At 31.5% G+C, this 16,324-nt stretch overlaps 2 protein-coding genes across 7 annotated transcripts in view; one reads left to right on the top strand and one right to left on the bottom strand.

The window, feature by feature from the left end:
* Nucleotides 1–324: 324 nt before the first annotated feature.
* Nucleotides 325–10,256, bottom strand: LOC149491508 (uncharacterized). Its single transcript, XM_089694884.1, has 9 exons — nucleotides 9,881–10,256; nucleotides 9,208–9,316; nucleotides 3,821–4,073; nucleotides 3,227–3,334; nucleotides 2,655–3,142; nucleotides 2,392–2,494; nucleotides 1,759–1,854; nucleotides 1,272–1,427; nucleotides 325–431 (listed from the first exon to the last, which is right to left on the bottom strand). The coding sequence occupies exons 3-9, from the start codon at nucleotides 4,037–4,039 to the stop codon at nucleotides 375–377; spliced, it is 1,227 nt and encodes a 408-aa protein (XP_089551010.1). The 5' UTR covers nucleotides 4,040–4,073; nucleotides 9,208–9,316; nucleotides 9,881–10,256; the 3' UTR covers nucleotides 325–374.
* Nucleotides 10,257–14,094: 3,838 nt separating this feature from the next.
* The window catches only part of Mical (Molecule interacting with CasL), a 40,990-nt gene continuing 38,760 nt past the window's right edge, over nucleotides 14,095–16,324 (top strand). For 5 of the 6 annotated variants that reach the window (XM_089696817.1, XM_089696804.1, XM_089696812.1 and 2 more), the window contains exon 1: nucleotides 14,095–14,218. The gene's annotated coding sequence lies outside the window, so the exon portion shown is untranslated. The other variant, XM_089696796.1, reaches the window with a different exon arrangement.

Here is a 16,324-nt window from a genome sequence, read left to right as displayed (position 1 = left end):
TCGTAAATTAGATGGGTCGCACTCGCGATAATAATGTAGCGAGTCCGACCCAAACTTGACCGTTTTTTTTTAGTTTTTAAGTACACTGAATACATACTTTATATTATCTATATAAGTATTTGTTTAAAAGTATTTATTTAAAATTATATATCAGCCATACACAAGCGAAAGCTTAGTATGGGATCCAGATCGTGCCGTGTGTGAAAATAGTCCTGAATATTTATTTATTTATTTATACTGAACTTGCAGTGAAGGTAAGTTAAAAATAATTAACGCATAATATTATTTACTACGTTTATTGTTTTTCTTTTTAGACAAAAGCGAAAAGAGTGCAATAATGTAATAGGGGTGAATAATTCTTCTATTTATTATTTTTATTGTGTATCCATTGATCGGAGAAATGTAAAATATGAAAAGCTGGTTTTCAATATCTGAAACATAAAATAATTATGTAGAAAATTACTTTTGTTGTTGGCTATTTGCACAGAATACATAATAATAGCTAAACGCTACTATTTGTCTTAAAATATTATCTTAATAAAAAGGCTAAAGTTAACATGTAGGAATTTTAAAACAGGCTGAATTTGATGTTTTTGGTTTTATGGCATTCAAATTGAAAACGGTGGCAGAGTTGGTCAGCGTGAAAGGATGCGGGTTCGAGTCCCGCCTCGTGATCGAATTTTTTCTATTCTTTATTTTATATTAAAACAGGCTTTCAAAAAAATTCTGTTTTTGAGTTTTAATAATTTGGGTTAGTAGGTAGCATTAGAACTTCCCTACAATATTATGATTGAATGAAACTAAGTATGTTCGTGAGGTTAATGTAATAAAGAATTTACAGTGAAAAAATAGGAAAGTATTAAAAAAATAAGCCTTACAAAAATGTTGAACCGATTTTGGTGATTTTTTTTTTTTATTATTTGAAATCTCGTGCCTCACAGTTCCCGCTTAAATTTGGTCTAGTTCTAACAATTTAAAGGGTTTTATGTTTAAGATAATTATTTTTAAAACATTACTTTTTAAAATTTCAGTTAAAAAACCTCATTTTAACACAAAAAAAGACGTGTGGCTCTCGGGGACTGCCGCGGTAAAGCTATTGCATGCTATGCCTTCAAGCCACACCTCCGTGCCCGTCGGAGTGGGGAGCGTGAGGTTTATTCGTTACGGAATTTCTGGATTCGGTCCCCGCGCTCAAGGCCCGTGATAGAAGCTATGCAATAGCTTAAAAAAACAAAATACGTAGTTTATACCTTTAGTTTAATTATACTTACAGCAGCCATACTCTGCACCCCGATGGGGGTTACCCCCATACAGGTGACATGCATGGTCCTTTGAACATTGCTGAAGAAAATGAACATTGTGCGTTGGTTCTTCATGTTCATGTACTGCCACGGTAAGCTGTACACGTTGTCTATTAGTTTCTCACTCTGAAAATATAGTACCTACATTGTCCTGGTTTCGCTCGGGTTGATTCGGGGAATAATATACATAGTATGTTATACGGAAGTAGTTAGGTTACTTATATAAATTTAAGAGAATTTAATTTGATGGAGTGTTTTTATATTTAGGATAAATTATCGAATCCTTTTCTTTAATAATGCATATAATTTATTTTAATACAGTCTCCTTGGATTTCACGAATCAATTTCTTTACGAGTACGTTTTTGTTATTATTTAATTTATAATTATCTACTTTAATTTATTATACTTATCAAAGATGAATATTAAACAATTATTAATGATTGTTTATTATTATACCATGGATCCAACAACTTCGAAAATAACGGATATTTCTACGAGTTGTGCCACCGAAATCAGGGTCAATGGTCCAAATCGAGCCAGCGCCTGCGTGTCCTGTGAAACCAATCTATACTAATATTATAAAGCTGTAGAGTTTGTTTGTTTGTTTGTTTGTACGCGCTAATCTCAGGTCCGATTTGAAAAATTTTTTCGGTGTTAGATAGCACATTTATCGAGGAAGGCTATAGGCTATATATCATCACGCTTAGACCAACAGGAGTGGAGCACTGCGGGTAAAACCGCAAGGCACAACTAGTGTTTTATATGTCCCGAGGCCGCTTTTGGGGTGTGGGGTAAATCAAGAAATAAATAAATGGAGAAGATATAGTACACAATTGATTCACTGATCGATTTTCTTTAGAGATCGGTGATAAGCTTGTATTCAGACTTTTTTTTATCACTGAGAATCGAACCCAGGCCAAATTATTAAGGATGTGGTCATGATCAACGTAAAATCTGAAGAATATAGGTAATATATATGTTAATTAAAAGAAACAATAAAATATTATAAGTAAAAGAAACAACAAATGTATTAATCATACGTTAATTTAGAAGTTTTTAAAGATAGAGATGGAATCAAGAACCTCTCACCAATTGCGAACATTCCAGGAGTAAAAAACAGCATCCTACCAACTGGTACAGATAATTAATACCCATCATTGGACCAAATACAGATGACATCTCAGAGGCAAAACTGAGAAAAAGTAAAATTTAATAAAATTAGTTGATGTAACTAAAAGAATTTGCATTTCCTTCAAATTTCGTTTTCATCAAGGAACTAAGATACCGATATTTTTCAGTAGCAGATATACTTAAAAACTAGATATGTTAGGGTGAAATAATATAATTCTTACTTCACAATAAATCTATGATGATTAACACTCTCTTCGAGGTGATTGTGTATAAAATCGTTCTCGCGTGCATTAAAACTTTCGAAGGATATCTCCAACCGTCGGTTGTTATTTTCAATGTCAAATATAACCACATCTTTAGGGAGCGGAAAGTCATCGAGGTTCCTGCGCAATACTTCAATATGGCCGATGATTTGAAAAACCATTAGGACGAGCATTAAATCGATCGCACAGATGCAAATAGTGCAGGCGTAGGAGAAGTAGAAGTTTAAAATGGTGGTAATTATGAAGTGATCTTCTGGCTTGAAGCCGGGAAACTCGTAGAGGACAGAAAACCGTAGGGTGGTGTTCTCATCCCGTCGCGTTGTGTATGCGCCGTTCACCACGTTGTTGCAAATGGGGGATAGATTGAAGAGCACCATTCCTATCATCGTGCAAATGATCATGAGCACCGTGAAATAGTGGGACACGGTGTCCATTTTGAGGCAGATCTGTAATTTTCATAATTACTAAACATTACCTACAATAGTCTGCATTTTTAGATTTAAATATTTATATTCGTCAGTTTAACTCACATTTTTGTAATTATAACCATTATTTTTAAAATTCCTCAAATGGAATGTTTTGAAAAATTTGCGCCATATAACTCCATAACATTTAAAGTTCGGTAAAATCACACGAGACTAGAAAAGATAAATTAATTTAAATATTTATTTAAACAAAAAGTATCTAACTATATTACACGCGTGTACACTATATTTTTTATAATATTATCTCCTGAAAACAACAAAATACTAATGATGAAACAAGTTTCAGTTCGTCTCGTGTTCAGTTTCATTCTATATAAAAAAAAATCTTTCCTTTTTAGGGTTCCGTAGTCCGACAAGGAACCTTGGGTCGTGGGTTCGATTCCCACCCGGGGCAAATATTTATGTGATGAACATAGATGTTTGCTCTGTGTCTGGGCGTTAATTATCTATATAAGTACATATTTATTTAAAAAATTATATATATATGTATCTATGTTTATCAGCCATCTGGTTTCCATAACACAAGCGAAAGCTTACTAGTATGGGATCAGATCGTGCCGTGTCTGAAAATTGTCCTGAATATTTATTTATTTATCTATCTGTAGTCTGTACTATACCAAGGAAAGATGAAATACTCACAAATGTTAACACAGTCAAACAAGAAGTGATACAAACGTCTCCAATCGTAAAAAAGTCTATATCCTTATTCCGACGAACCAAATAGTTGATTTCACCACAGAACACAATAAAGGCCTGTATTGGACCGTGTTTTAAGAAGTATTTAACAAAATTGGGCATTTTTTCATCCAACATATTACCAGGCCATATTCCGAAAGGATAGGAGAAGAGACGAACCATTCTTACATATTTGAGCTTTAGTGGATCACAGTCCCTGAAATTTATTACGTAATATTAATAGGAATTAAAGAAATGAATTTAGAAAATTCGTGTACAGCTGCCAGAAATAATAGGTACAATATTGAAAAAATATTTAGTTTCTCTTCTGCTTTCTCTAACATTGTAGAGAAACAAGCACAGGAAACAAGCTAGTTAGTAAATAATTATACGACTGTTTTTGCTATCAATTAAAAATCATAAAAAAAAACTATTTTTTTAACATTTTGATAGCCACTATCATAAGATTTTTAATGATTCTCTCATAATAAAGTTAAATTAAAGTTAATATACCCACTCGGTTTTATTCACTTTCCCAAAGCTCATTTTGATTCGAAATCTGTTTTTCTACTGGTCATATAATTATTAGAACTTGGTTAGGTACACGACATAATTCGTATTTTATTATGTATTCTTAATTAAAGACCTGCCCTTATTATAATAATATGTACATAGTTGATATTACTCGGTATAAAGTAGTGATTAAGAAATACATAATTATGTTATTGCCTTTTGCAATACCTACACTACCTACTTATTTTTTCACATAACATTTTTTTACTCATATTTATTTATTTATAATTCTTCATTATACAAAATATGTGAAAACAATATTATGCAAAAATAAGTAGTATCACAGACTAATAATAACGTAGTATTATAAAAGCATAATTTGCACAAAAGGCGGCCTTATTTTTAACAGCCATCTCTACCAGGCAACCTGGCGGGAGAGGAAATGCAAGAAGATTATGGGATATACAAAAATACAAATAAAATTATCGTTATATATGTATTAATACAAAAAAATAACAATTACATGAATAGGAAATAAATTCTCCACCACGCTTTTATCCAAACAAAGTTTATCCATATGCGTTGAGTAATGGAAGTCGATCAACGATTCAATAACGTAGGCTTAAAATAGAAGCGAAGACAGGTTGAGCAAAAATAGTACACGGTAAACCGTAAAATGGGCCTACAGGAAATGGGATTTATATGCTATATGAATCAAAATTGCATGCTCCTATAAAATATCTTTTTAACAGAAATATTCTCTAATGAATCGACATTTGATATGCGACTGTGATTTAATTAGGTGACTGCGACAATGGATGCATATCACACTTTATAAAGAAGTCTTTATTGTAGTGAGGGAGACAAAAACTACAAAATTAAAAACATAAAAATCTGATAAAAGTACGAGTATATGATTAGTTAGGTAAAAATAAATAGTCTAAATTAAGACTAAAATATATTACCTACAGTCGTTTAAAGAATTGAGCTTATTTACACAATATACAGATACAACAAGTCCCTACTTGTTGAAGTTTCCCTAAACTTCATACAAACATTCGAAATGGCTCACGCACACGTTTGTATGAAGTTTCCCTACTGGTTGTATCTGCATATTGTGTTATTTAGCACCATACAATATTTTACTACACTGCCATCTTCCGGTGAATATAAGAACTTACACTTATAATATGTTATTTTACAGGAGAAATTACAACCAAATTTCTGGTGTTACAGTGTTAGTGTTACCATGATGAATGGTGTTCATTTGCTCCATTGAATATCAATTTGTCGTCCTGACAGCTACATCGGCTCTAATTTCGGTATTGATTTAATATTCGGTGGCTAATCAGGATGCTATTTAATATTTATCACGAAGCGAATAATAAGCTATCGGCTATGGCGTGCACTCGATATGCAATGATTTTTCGAATACCCCTTGTTTGATATTACTTTTGATTGGCTTTTGATTAACCAACGTTTATAGATTTTCAAACAGTCTTCGGTTAATTTTACCAATAGGTAACTACTTACTTATATTCTTTAAAAATTTAAATTCTTTACTTTAACCACATTTAACATAAATGAATCAAGCTTTTTCTAGTAATAATACCTATGCATGTCGCTCGGAGCATTAAATCAACAAACAAAAAAGTTTGTTTAATGCTCTAAGGTCGCTCAAATTCAATCGTATAACGAGTACCTAGCTAAGTACCTATGTCTTGAAATTTTAAAGGACGAAGATCATAGAATCGTTTTAAACTTCAGGCAAAACTGTGCATAAGCTAGTATGTCAATAAATAAAAAAACAACATACCTATGTAAGTACCTAGATTATAATATAATAATTCATAAGCTAATTTGTATGACATTTGCCCACTAATAGATAGGTATTTAATGTAAGTGTAAGTACTGGGTAATCCATATCTAATAATTGCAGGATATCTATCTACCTCTAATATAAAATGTTATGTAGTCAATGTAAATGCTAGTTATGCTATTCTAACTTCCAACAACAATAGAAACATTTGCTATGTTCACATGTTTAGCAGAATAACGTTTTTATAAAGGTTAATACGTATACGGTGTACCTACCCTTCAGTTAATATGCCAAACTTTTGAATCAGACGGTAAGACTACAGTTGCATTATATTTATAGGCCTTTACCGAAAAATTAAGAGAATGATGGATACTATTGAATGAGAATATTGACACAGGCACTACAAAAATTAAATATTTCCTTGATAAGAAAAACTGAGTCTTAATAATAAAAAAAAGAGCGGGTGTGCCGAACACACGTGTCAGAAGTGAAACTTCTTTGGCAAGATTGAAAGATACTAGAATCGTCGCCTTACTCCATGACGTGATGGTTTTGCCATGACGGGACCTTGAAATTTTACTCTCAACGCGTCTAAAGAAGTTTTACTCAATATCCTTATCATGAATCCTTTCCGGAAGGGAGTGAAAGTCGAAATGTTTTATTAGTGTTACCTAAATAGCAATTAAAATATTCACAGTCCAATTTGATTTATTATTTTTTAAGCAGAAAAAGGAAACTTACGTCATTTTAAGTATTGAATTAAATACAAAACACAATCCTTTTTGTAAACCAATATTTACTAGTCATTGTTTTAGGGATTCTACAAAAATGGAACAAATAAACAATTCGTAGTGTTTGAAAATCAAAATATATAAAATAGATAAGGTTCTAATTTCCACGGTAATTGAAAGCATCGTCATAATTAGAAATTTTAAAATCGTCGCGGGCCTAATTTTATTATTTAAACTACGATGTTATATTTACATATATAATTGATTAGTTAATAAAATTAAAATTTTGATATTTTTAGTTATTTTCTCATAGAACTTGCAAGTTTTGCTTATTTTGGGCTAGATGGCGTGATGTTGAATATAAGCACAGACTAATAATAATATACTAGACGTATACAAATATAAGTATGTTAAATTTCCGAAAAAATTAATAGTTAATTCCCTTCAAGTGAAAATAATTATATGACCTTTAAGATGAACGCAAAATTTTAAGAATTTACATTGAATTCGCTAATCCACTGTCATAATTTATTATAATATTGTTAATATATAACAAAGCAAATAAATATAATTTTATTTTTTTAATTGTTCCATAATTTACTACCAGCCGCACAGTTCCACCACCGGACCATAAGCCGTAAAAACCAGTTCCATCCGCACCATCTGGATGGTTGGCACTCCACCATGGACCACCGTACACTTACTTTTATACTTTGGAACCATTTACCCCCAGCGGTGTTCCTGAACAACTACGACATTGGAGCCTTCATGAAAAGAGCTAATTTGTCCTTACAATATATATTTGTTGTTTAGATTGAAGTACATAGATAATATTTTTTTTTTTCACTGTATAAAAACTCCTTTTATAGTTTAGCTACTTGTATGCATGTGGTGTTTACATACCTAAAATTGTACACTTCATTTTAAGATTAATTTTTTGTATACTTGTTTATTTGTGTAACAATTACAGACTGTAAACCTTAAATAAATAAATAAATAAGACCGGCAAAGCAACAGTAACACTACCATTGTTACAAGTGTTTATGGGCGGTGGAAACCACTTATTACTTAACATTTGGTGGCCTACCTGCCCTTTTTTTGAAAAAATATAATAAGTAATAATTAAGAACTGTGAAACATTGAGGAATGACATGATATTTATGTGATTATGCCAAAAATCATTGTGTGATGTGGTGTAACAAATGAAATGCATAGTCTAGTTATATTAGTATGCTTTATTATATTTTGCAATATAAAGATTTACAGTTATTTAAGAAAGAAAGGAAAACAGTACAATGAAATGTGAACAACAAATACATGAAGTAATCCTTGAAAATAATATAACAGAATAAAAATTTCTATAGCCCTTGAAGAAAATGGTAATAGGAATGGTACAGGGATATTACCACGATGTCTAATAACAGTATTATTTCTAGTGTGAGCAAAATAATGGCATCAGACAATCTATACAGTGTTGTCATTTTTCCATACTGGAAATAATACTGCTTTTTTTGTGTGGTGTTCCTCCATGTTAGCCAGAAGGGCTGCTGTATCTTAACACAGATGCGTGGGTGAACAGAAGGTTCAACTTGGTAGCGACAAACGCAAGGGCGCCCCCATTGACGTGGGGATCAAGAACCTCGACAGCTTGGGGCTATTACTTGAGTGGAGAAGGCCAGAATGACCGGACTTGGTCGGGTAATACTGCTTTAAGTCATTTTGGTATGGACGCTGGTTCCACACTTATACTGTGGAACAATAGAACCAACTTATGGCAGTTCTAACACACATAACTCATTTACTAAATGCAATTGCATAGTGTCTAAACTCATTTTAACTTGTATATCCTAAGTTAAAATCATTAAACTTTGTTTGTATTTCTTTATGACAAAAGGGAGCAATTAATTTATATGATTTTCTATTTGGGGCTAGAGTGATTAAGGCTAGATTTTATAGCAATGAACTTGTATGGAATTTTCATTGACAAATCACTATGTAGTATAAAACAAAGTCGCTTTCTCTGTCCCTATGTCCCTTTGTATGCTTAAATCTTTAAAACTACGCAATGGATATTGACGCAGATTTTTTAATAGATAGAGTAATTTAAGAGGAAGGTTTAAGCATAAAATTAATTAGGTTTTAGAAATAGCGGGCGAAGCCGAGGGCGGTAAGCTAGTATCTATATAATTTAATATTTATAAAAACATCTATGTTTAACAAGAGTGATGCTATGATATGATTTTTTTGTCCAGATAGTATGAAGGCTAGTGAGTGACATGGGCTTTTACCAGTGTGCAACATTGCAATCCCATGAGAATTTCCTTTCAAGATGCAGCAGGTGAAGCTCTGAAGGGAATTTTTGAATTGTGCTGTTGGGATGTCCACCATTGATGATACCTGAAGATATTAATTAAAAAATTGGATGAATGAATCATAGACACACAAATAGTTTATGATCTAAATGAGAATTAACTTCTATGCAGTGGCATAACTACTAAGGGGATAGGCGGGGCAGTGCCCCGAGACCCTCAAGCTCAGGGGGCCGTCAAATCCTTACTAGAAAATTTCAAGCGAACTCAACTTTAGAAAATTTCTCCCATTTTCAAAATAAATATGACAGGTGGTAACTCGAGTTTAATCATAGCAACTCAGTTGTGAGAAATTCCAAAGTTGTAAAAAGCGAATTAGAAATAGATTGTATAGAAGACCCGTTACAAAAACAATGTATACCAATAGTAAAATCGGAGTCTATTTTGATATTGTACTAACCGATTTTTACTAAATGCATACGAATGTATGTACACTGTTCATATACAAAAGTAGTCATTTGTTATAATTTTTGCCTGACTGTCTGTCTGTTTGAACCGGCTAATCACAGGAACGGGAGAATTAAAAAGGAAAAACTCATTCACCGCAAGGCGCTGCTAGCCTGCTAGTTAAACATAAATGCAGCAAAATTACCTCGAGTTTGGTCTGCTGGTTATGACCGTTTTCGCCATTCAGTTATTGTTTTGTTTATAAATTATGTATATTTTCCTTCATATTATCAAAATATATTTCATTTTTAGGAATTGAATCATTCCGGCTACATATTCGTTCAATATTATAATATTATAGTGGTTGCAGAAAGCAATAAACATATTGTTGTTTTTTTGTTATATTCTTCTTCCTCTATTTATTAATAGCTCAACGCTTCACCCAATAACGTCTCCGCCAATGTCCAGTGTAATTTTCTTATTGTTTTTTCCTGTTTTTCAGAATTACAGATATATTTTCTTAAATTTTAGTTTTGTTTATTTATTAAATTACTGTCAATTTGTCAAAAACAAACGTACAAAAGTACCACACAAAAGTACTTAGTCATGTCTCTAATTTGCTCTGTGACAGTGTGGTGACCTCAGTGGTGACCTCAGGTGGTGACAGTGCTCACTGCTCTGTGATCATGTCAACTGGTAGGGGCACAGAGCAAGTAATATAGTAAGAGACGGCACTCAGTACTTCGATTTCGAGCTCACGCACACATATGCATGTATTACTTAGGTCAAATCTTATATACCAACCTATGAAAAGTTTACGTCAAACATGACCCACATTGCTGCCAACATTTAAAAAGAAGACGTTGCTAGTGATGTCTCTTTATGAGTGCTAGTATCGATAAAACTTCATATCGATATCGATAAAATTATCGGTGCTGGGTAACAACACTACTAATTCTCATTTCTCATCCATATATTCAAATTTATAGGAAATTGAAAATAAAACAACAATGTAGATCAATAAGTTTATTATAATATTAATTATATAATAACATTTTTATATAATATTAAAACTCACTATTATCAGCAATTGAATATTACTGAATATCTTTATTTAGGCATGTAGGACAGAATTCGGCTTAAATATTATGTGAATACAACTAGATTCACATTTTATACTTTTCCTTGAAATATTTTGCGGGATTTCTATTAAATCTCGTTCTAAATTTCGATACCAATATGTCGTTGCCGTTCGGATCGCCATATTGGAATTGTATATGAAAAAGCCGTTGTTTTCTTTGGACATAATAATATCTCCTCCAATTGATTCTACAGCCAGAACATGACGTGTTAGAGACGTTTTCTCATAAATTGTTATGTAATTATTATGTTTTATCTTCCTTATAGAACAGTCATTGGGTAGGTACATACTGCAAATATTTAGCACAATAATTATTACACACAAAGATTTTAACATTGTTTACACAATATAACACTTTTTCTTCTTTTATCACTTTTGGCAAAAATATTACAAATTAAAAAATGTACTGCACATTAACTGAGTAGGTAAATAACAAAATTTACGATATACGAAGAACAAACTTTGTTTAACATCCACCAAAACAATAAAATAAAACGCCATTTTGAATTCAAATTTCAAACAACAAATCAACATCAAGACGTTGTCTATGCTTAAGTCTTAACCATTGACAAGAAATTGAAGAAAGAAAGAAATAATTTATTAATGTACTAGCTTAAAATTAAAATGTACAAAAATAGGGTTCAAAAAAAAAGAAGAAATAATAATAAATAATTAAAACTAAAATATTAATCTTTTATTATATGATTACATCGGAGAGGCCAACATTAGAAATATTTTTATTTTTTCTAAATGTTGGCAAGCCAGACTTGACCTTAGGTCTTGGAAAAGTACAAAATAATTTGAACTCTATGTCAATTGAATGAAGTTTAAAATTGCTTGATAATGGAAGTCTAACCAAAACGATGTTCTAAGTGTCGACCCACTGGGTAGGGGCATAGATAAAAAAACCTGGTCACCATGAAGTTTTAACCGACTTCAAAAAGAAAGGAGGAGGTTCTCAATAGGCATGACGACAGTATCCATAAATGATCGAATTAGTGTTTTTAAGGGAAAATTAATTAAAAATAGTCACTTAGAAATAGTAAAAACATTAAGATTAATGAGATTATCAATAAAATAAAACATTGAAATTCTGCAGTCGGCCATCTTGACTGAAACACGCGTGACGTCACGTCTATGTAAACAGCTTCGCGTCAGGTATATTTTGTTGTTATGAATATGTTGAGAATACGCATTTTTATTTATTTTTTATTTTTTAACGTATGCTTTATCGACTCAGAACAGAAATATAATTGCGAATTCATGAGTGGTTCGGGTTTCTCTCCGTCCAATTTATACAATCATTTCATATTATTTTCTCTTTAATACTTTTTTTGGGTATTATTTTTATGTAGATTCAAATTGCAATACTGCACACTACTTATAAACTTTGAAATACTTAATAATTAAATATTTGTTTAATTTTGCTTCGCTATGCATACAGATAATTACGTATTTACGTAATAGTGACGTCACGCCTACGCCATGACACCTGTGAGCTGTTTTGGCACAGTTAATAAATATTTTTTGAAAAATAGCTTTTATCTTCGTTAAATTTCAGTAATATAGGGTTTTTCTTGTTTAATAAACGTATACACACATTATGAAAGAGGTTTTGAAAATCTTTCGTCATGCCTATTCGGCCGGTTTATTTTTTCTATGTATGTACACCGATTTCGCCGAGGTTTCTAAACTGATTTAACGTGATTCTTATTTTGATTGATGCAGAATAGTTTTGAATTGGTCCCATAATAATTTGATTTGGATAGGCCTACTAGTTTTTACTTATGAGCATTTTTGTCTGATCTCGATGACTTAATTGAAATCTATCTCATCTAAATAATATGTAGTAATTAATAATATCAAATCTTATTTATTGTAGTGAAAACTTCTTTAGCGGCGTTGAGCACTTTTTCTGTAATGGGTATAAAATCTTAAACTCGCGTCAGGGCACGTGACCTGATCGAAAAAGCGTAAAACGAATACCATTCCAAAATATCAAACATGCTCAACGTTAATAATCAAGTTTTCACTTCTACCGGCACTCCCGGAGTGCAACCCGTCTTTTTTTTACTCTTCCGTTTTTGAAGTTATTTTTGTAACGTAGTTATTTTTATGTTTGACTTAAGTTTCACATGTATCGGTAAAAAATATTTAAATTTAAGTCATAAAAGCAAAATCCTAATAGCACGTAAGAGGCTTCATCTATCTGAATGAAAATTATAACTTACGGTGTTTACACTTTTACGGTACAATATAATATGTGTACACTATGACATTGTTTAAGTTTATTTTTACTTAGTACATTAAATTAGGTAGGTAGCGTAATATCATCAATATAAAATGTACTGGACATTTACTCGCGCGCTTTTCAAGCGATTTGTCCGTTAGTTTGTTAAGCCATGGTCACCTAGATAGACAGAGACAAATTGGCACGAAAAACGCTCTCATTCGGACCGATTTTTGCTCAATCGTACGCAATCTTTGTAATATTTAACGTCTTTGTGTTCACGGCTAGCAAAAATCACAAGAACTCACAATATTATAATATTGTGTGTTGTATTGTGGATATAATATGCTGTGCACCAAACAATGGGGGCCATTGAAAATCAGTGCTGTGCTGTTGAAGGCATAGCAAAATACTGAGTTGGTCCCCTTTTATGCCAAAGGGCTGCCATACTTTTGTTTTTTGTTTTTTTCTGTAAGTATAATAATTGAAGTGAAACTTCTTTATCGGGGTTGGAAAAAAATTTAGTGTAACATTTTTTCGTTACGCTTTTTATTATCCCTACCATGCGCGATTCGACGTATTTCTGTAAAGTTGCTTAGAGTAAATTATTTTTTGAAAAATAAGGTCATAAAGAAGTTTCACTTCTTACGTGTGTACAAGTGTGTACACTAGTACACGCACACATTTTTTTATTATCTCTTTTCGTTTTTTTTATATTGTTTGTTTTTTTGGCCTTTGGCAAAATAAATTATTATTTCTTTCTTTTAGCTTTCTAGAAATCATGAGTACCTCCCTGTGGTACCTCCAAATGTGCTTCTCTGTTCTTTTTTTTAAATAGCAATTAAAGTACATTTTTGTAAAAAAAATACAAAGGGTTTTGTTTAATAGATTTTTATTGTTACTTTTCAACGCTTATAGTTAATCCGAAGAATTTCATTAGCATAATTTTCGTAATTTTCAATAATTTTGTAACATAATATGCACATAATATCATATTTATAAAATGGCAATATAATATTATCGTGCCGTTTTAATTTTCGGGAGCATTAGTCATAATTTGCGGCAACACTGGTCTGTTGTCTGTGCTGCGGCCTGCGACAAAACTCAAAAGTGAAGAGATGATCGCGATGAAAGTTGGGTGGAAGACAATTTGATTTATTTGTAAATTGATAGTGAGTATTGAACAATTTTCTAAATAGTGTTTAGTTGATAAATGTACCTTGTGTGTAATTGTTGTGTCGTGTTCATACTTAATTAAGATGGTGTAACATGAACCTATATTTAACTATTTCTATATACCCACCTACTTAGGTACGTTTGGATAATTATATTTCAATGTTGATATTTCTATTTATTGTTCTTATTGTTTGGTTTTATATTACAACGATGATTCATTAACGAAGATATAAATTATTCGTCAAGAGGTGATAAACAGATGAAAGTAAATTCACTATTCTATTAATATCAGTCCATTCACCCACTTGTAAGTTTTTAGACACCTACCTACCTACGTAATATTTATAAAAGCCGTTAAGGATACAACAAAATGTTATATTTTAAACAAAGTAAAAATTTGCGAAAGTTTACGTACATAAATAACTCGATAAAAGTTAATAATACGACATTAAAGTTCGATTATTAGTATAAATTAGTATTGTTAAAATATAAACATCGACATTATCTTTTAATTTGAAACAATTACCGATAATCAATGTTAATTTATAGTGTTGATTGCGAAGTTTTAATGTTGGTGCTTTTGTTGCACTTGCCCATAATAAATATGTAAACTTGTAAACAATGGAACATGTTGTTGAACTTGTTGCCAAATTCAGATTAACGTTTTTGTGCTTTAATACTTTGAGTGATAAATAAAAGTTGTTTTTGATATAAAAAAAGAAAAATAACTATTCCTGATTTCATTTTTGTTATAGCATAGCATTTTGTTTGTCTGGACTATACTTTTTTCACAATCAATAACATATCATTGAGACACAAGCATAATCAGAAAGGAAGGAAAACTTACTGTGATATTTTATTGTGAAATTAATATCAAAATATGAATTTTCATGACAAATTAATTACTTCTAATAGTTCTGCAGGTAAATCATTTCATACAAACAAACAGACTCACTAGTTAATACCTATGTAGCAACAAATCCTTTTTAACATGCATTCTCAAAATGTACCAGTGTCTTTATCATTTAACTCTAATATTTATTTTCATAATAAATAACAGATCAGAATTCAGAACTGGAAATAAACTTTACCACATTATACCTAGTACAGAAATAAAAAACACAACACATAGAAGTGTGTACATCTTTTTGCTGAGAGAGATTTAATCCAGTATTTCCTTATTGTGTAATACACATAAGCTTCTCTGAATCAATGCACTCATTATATTTTTTTTACTATTCACTTGAATGAAGGTGTTGTAGAAACTATTACATTGTTTATTCTATCTTTATGTTATATAATAGTATAACGACCGTCTCCTTGGTACAGTGGTTGACGCGTGAGCGTAACACTGAGGGGTTCTGGGTTTGATTCCCGGTGGAGACGAAAAAAAAATGTCTCGGTCTGGCAGGACACAGAAGGGAGGACCTACTTGTCCCTAAAGAAATTCAATCAGTGAAACAGATGTATAATGCATCTGCCCCTTACCCCACTAGGGGACATGGGATTTCACTTATGTTATTTAACAACAGATTCCCTAAATGAAAAGTTCTAAAAATATTGAAATAAGTTGTATTTACTTTATACAGTAACTTTTTGCGTCATTATGATTGTGGAAAAGTAAAAGCAGACATAAATATTAGCTACAATGTTTTGTGATAAATAAAATATAATTAATGTTTTAAATTATTCAAAATTAAGTTAAATAATAAACAAAAATAAGTATTTTCGTGAATCAAGAATGAGTACTATGACAATAAAAGGATCAAATGTAAACAAAAAATGTAATGTTACGTTTTTAAATCAAATAAGTTTTTGCCTTGGTTTTTTAATGATCGAGATTATAAAAACAAGGATGTGTTTTAGCAACATTATTTCCAAATGGAAAGTGATTGCGCTTGATGACCTATATAACGGAATCCGGCCTCCGAGGAAGGGTCTGTGGGTATCTATGCAAGATTTCCCCACTTAAAAAAAAATTTGACCTATCACTGACATTTTCCACATTGGAATTAATACTGTTTTGGACATCACAGTACAGGGGTAGATCATTATAATGACAGATTGGAGGTTCAAATTATATTAACTTAACTTTAGAAAAA

Source organism: Colias philodice, chromosome 1, assembly GCF_061535455.1.
Source record: "Colias philodice isolate Cphi_HAF_F1 chromosome 1, ilColPhil1 Martin Lab GWU primary, whole genome shotgun sequence".
Taxonomy (NCBI): Eukaryota; Metazoa; Arthropoda; class Insecta; order Lepidoptera; family Pieridae; genus Colias; species Colias philodice.
Note: the sequence above shows the minus strand (reverse complement) of the source record. Positions and strands in the feature narration are given on the sequence as shown.

Excerpts from the sequence above, each read along its gene's own strand:
- LOC149491508 (XM_089694884.1), bottom strand. The coding sequence starts at position 4,039 with ATGGTTCGTCTCTTCTCCTATCCTTTCGGAATATGGCCTGGTAATATG. Across the intron at positions 2,495-2,654 it reads CATCATAGATTTATTGTGAA|TTTTGCCTCTGAGATGTCAT; the intron begins GTAAGAATTATA and ends ACTTTTTCTCAG. Across the intron at positions 432-1,271 it reads GGGTGCAGAGTATGGCTGCT|ATATTGAAAACCAGCTTTTC; the intron begins GTAAGTATAATT and ends TTTATGTTTCAG.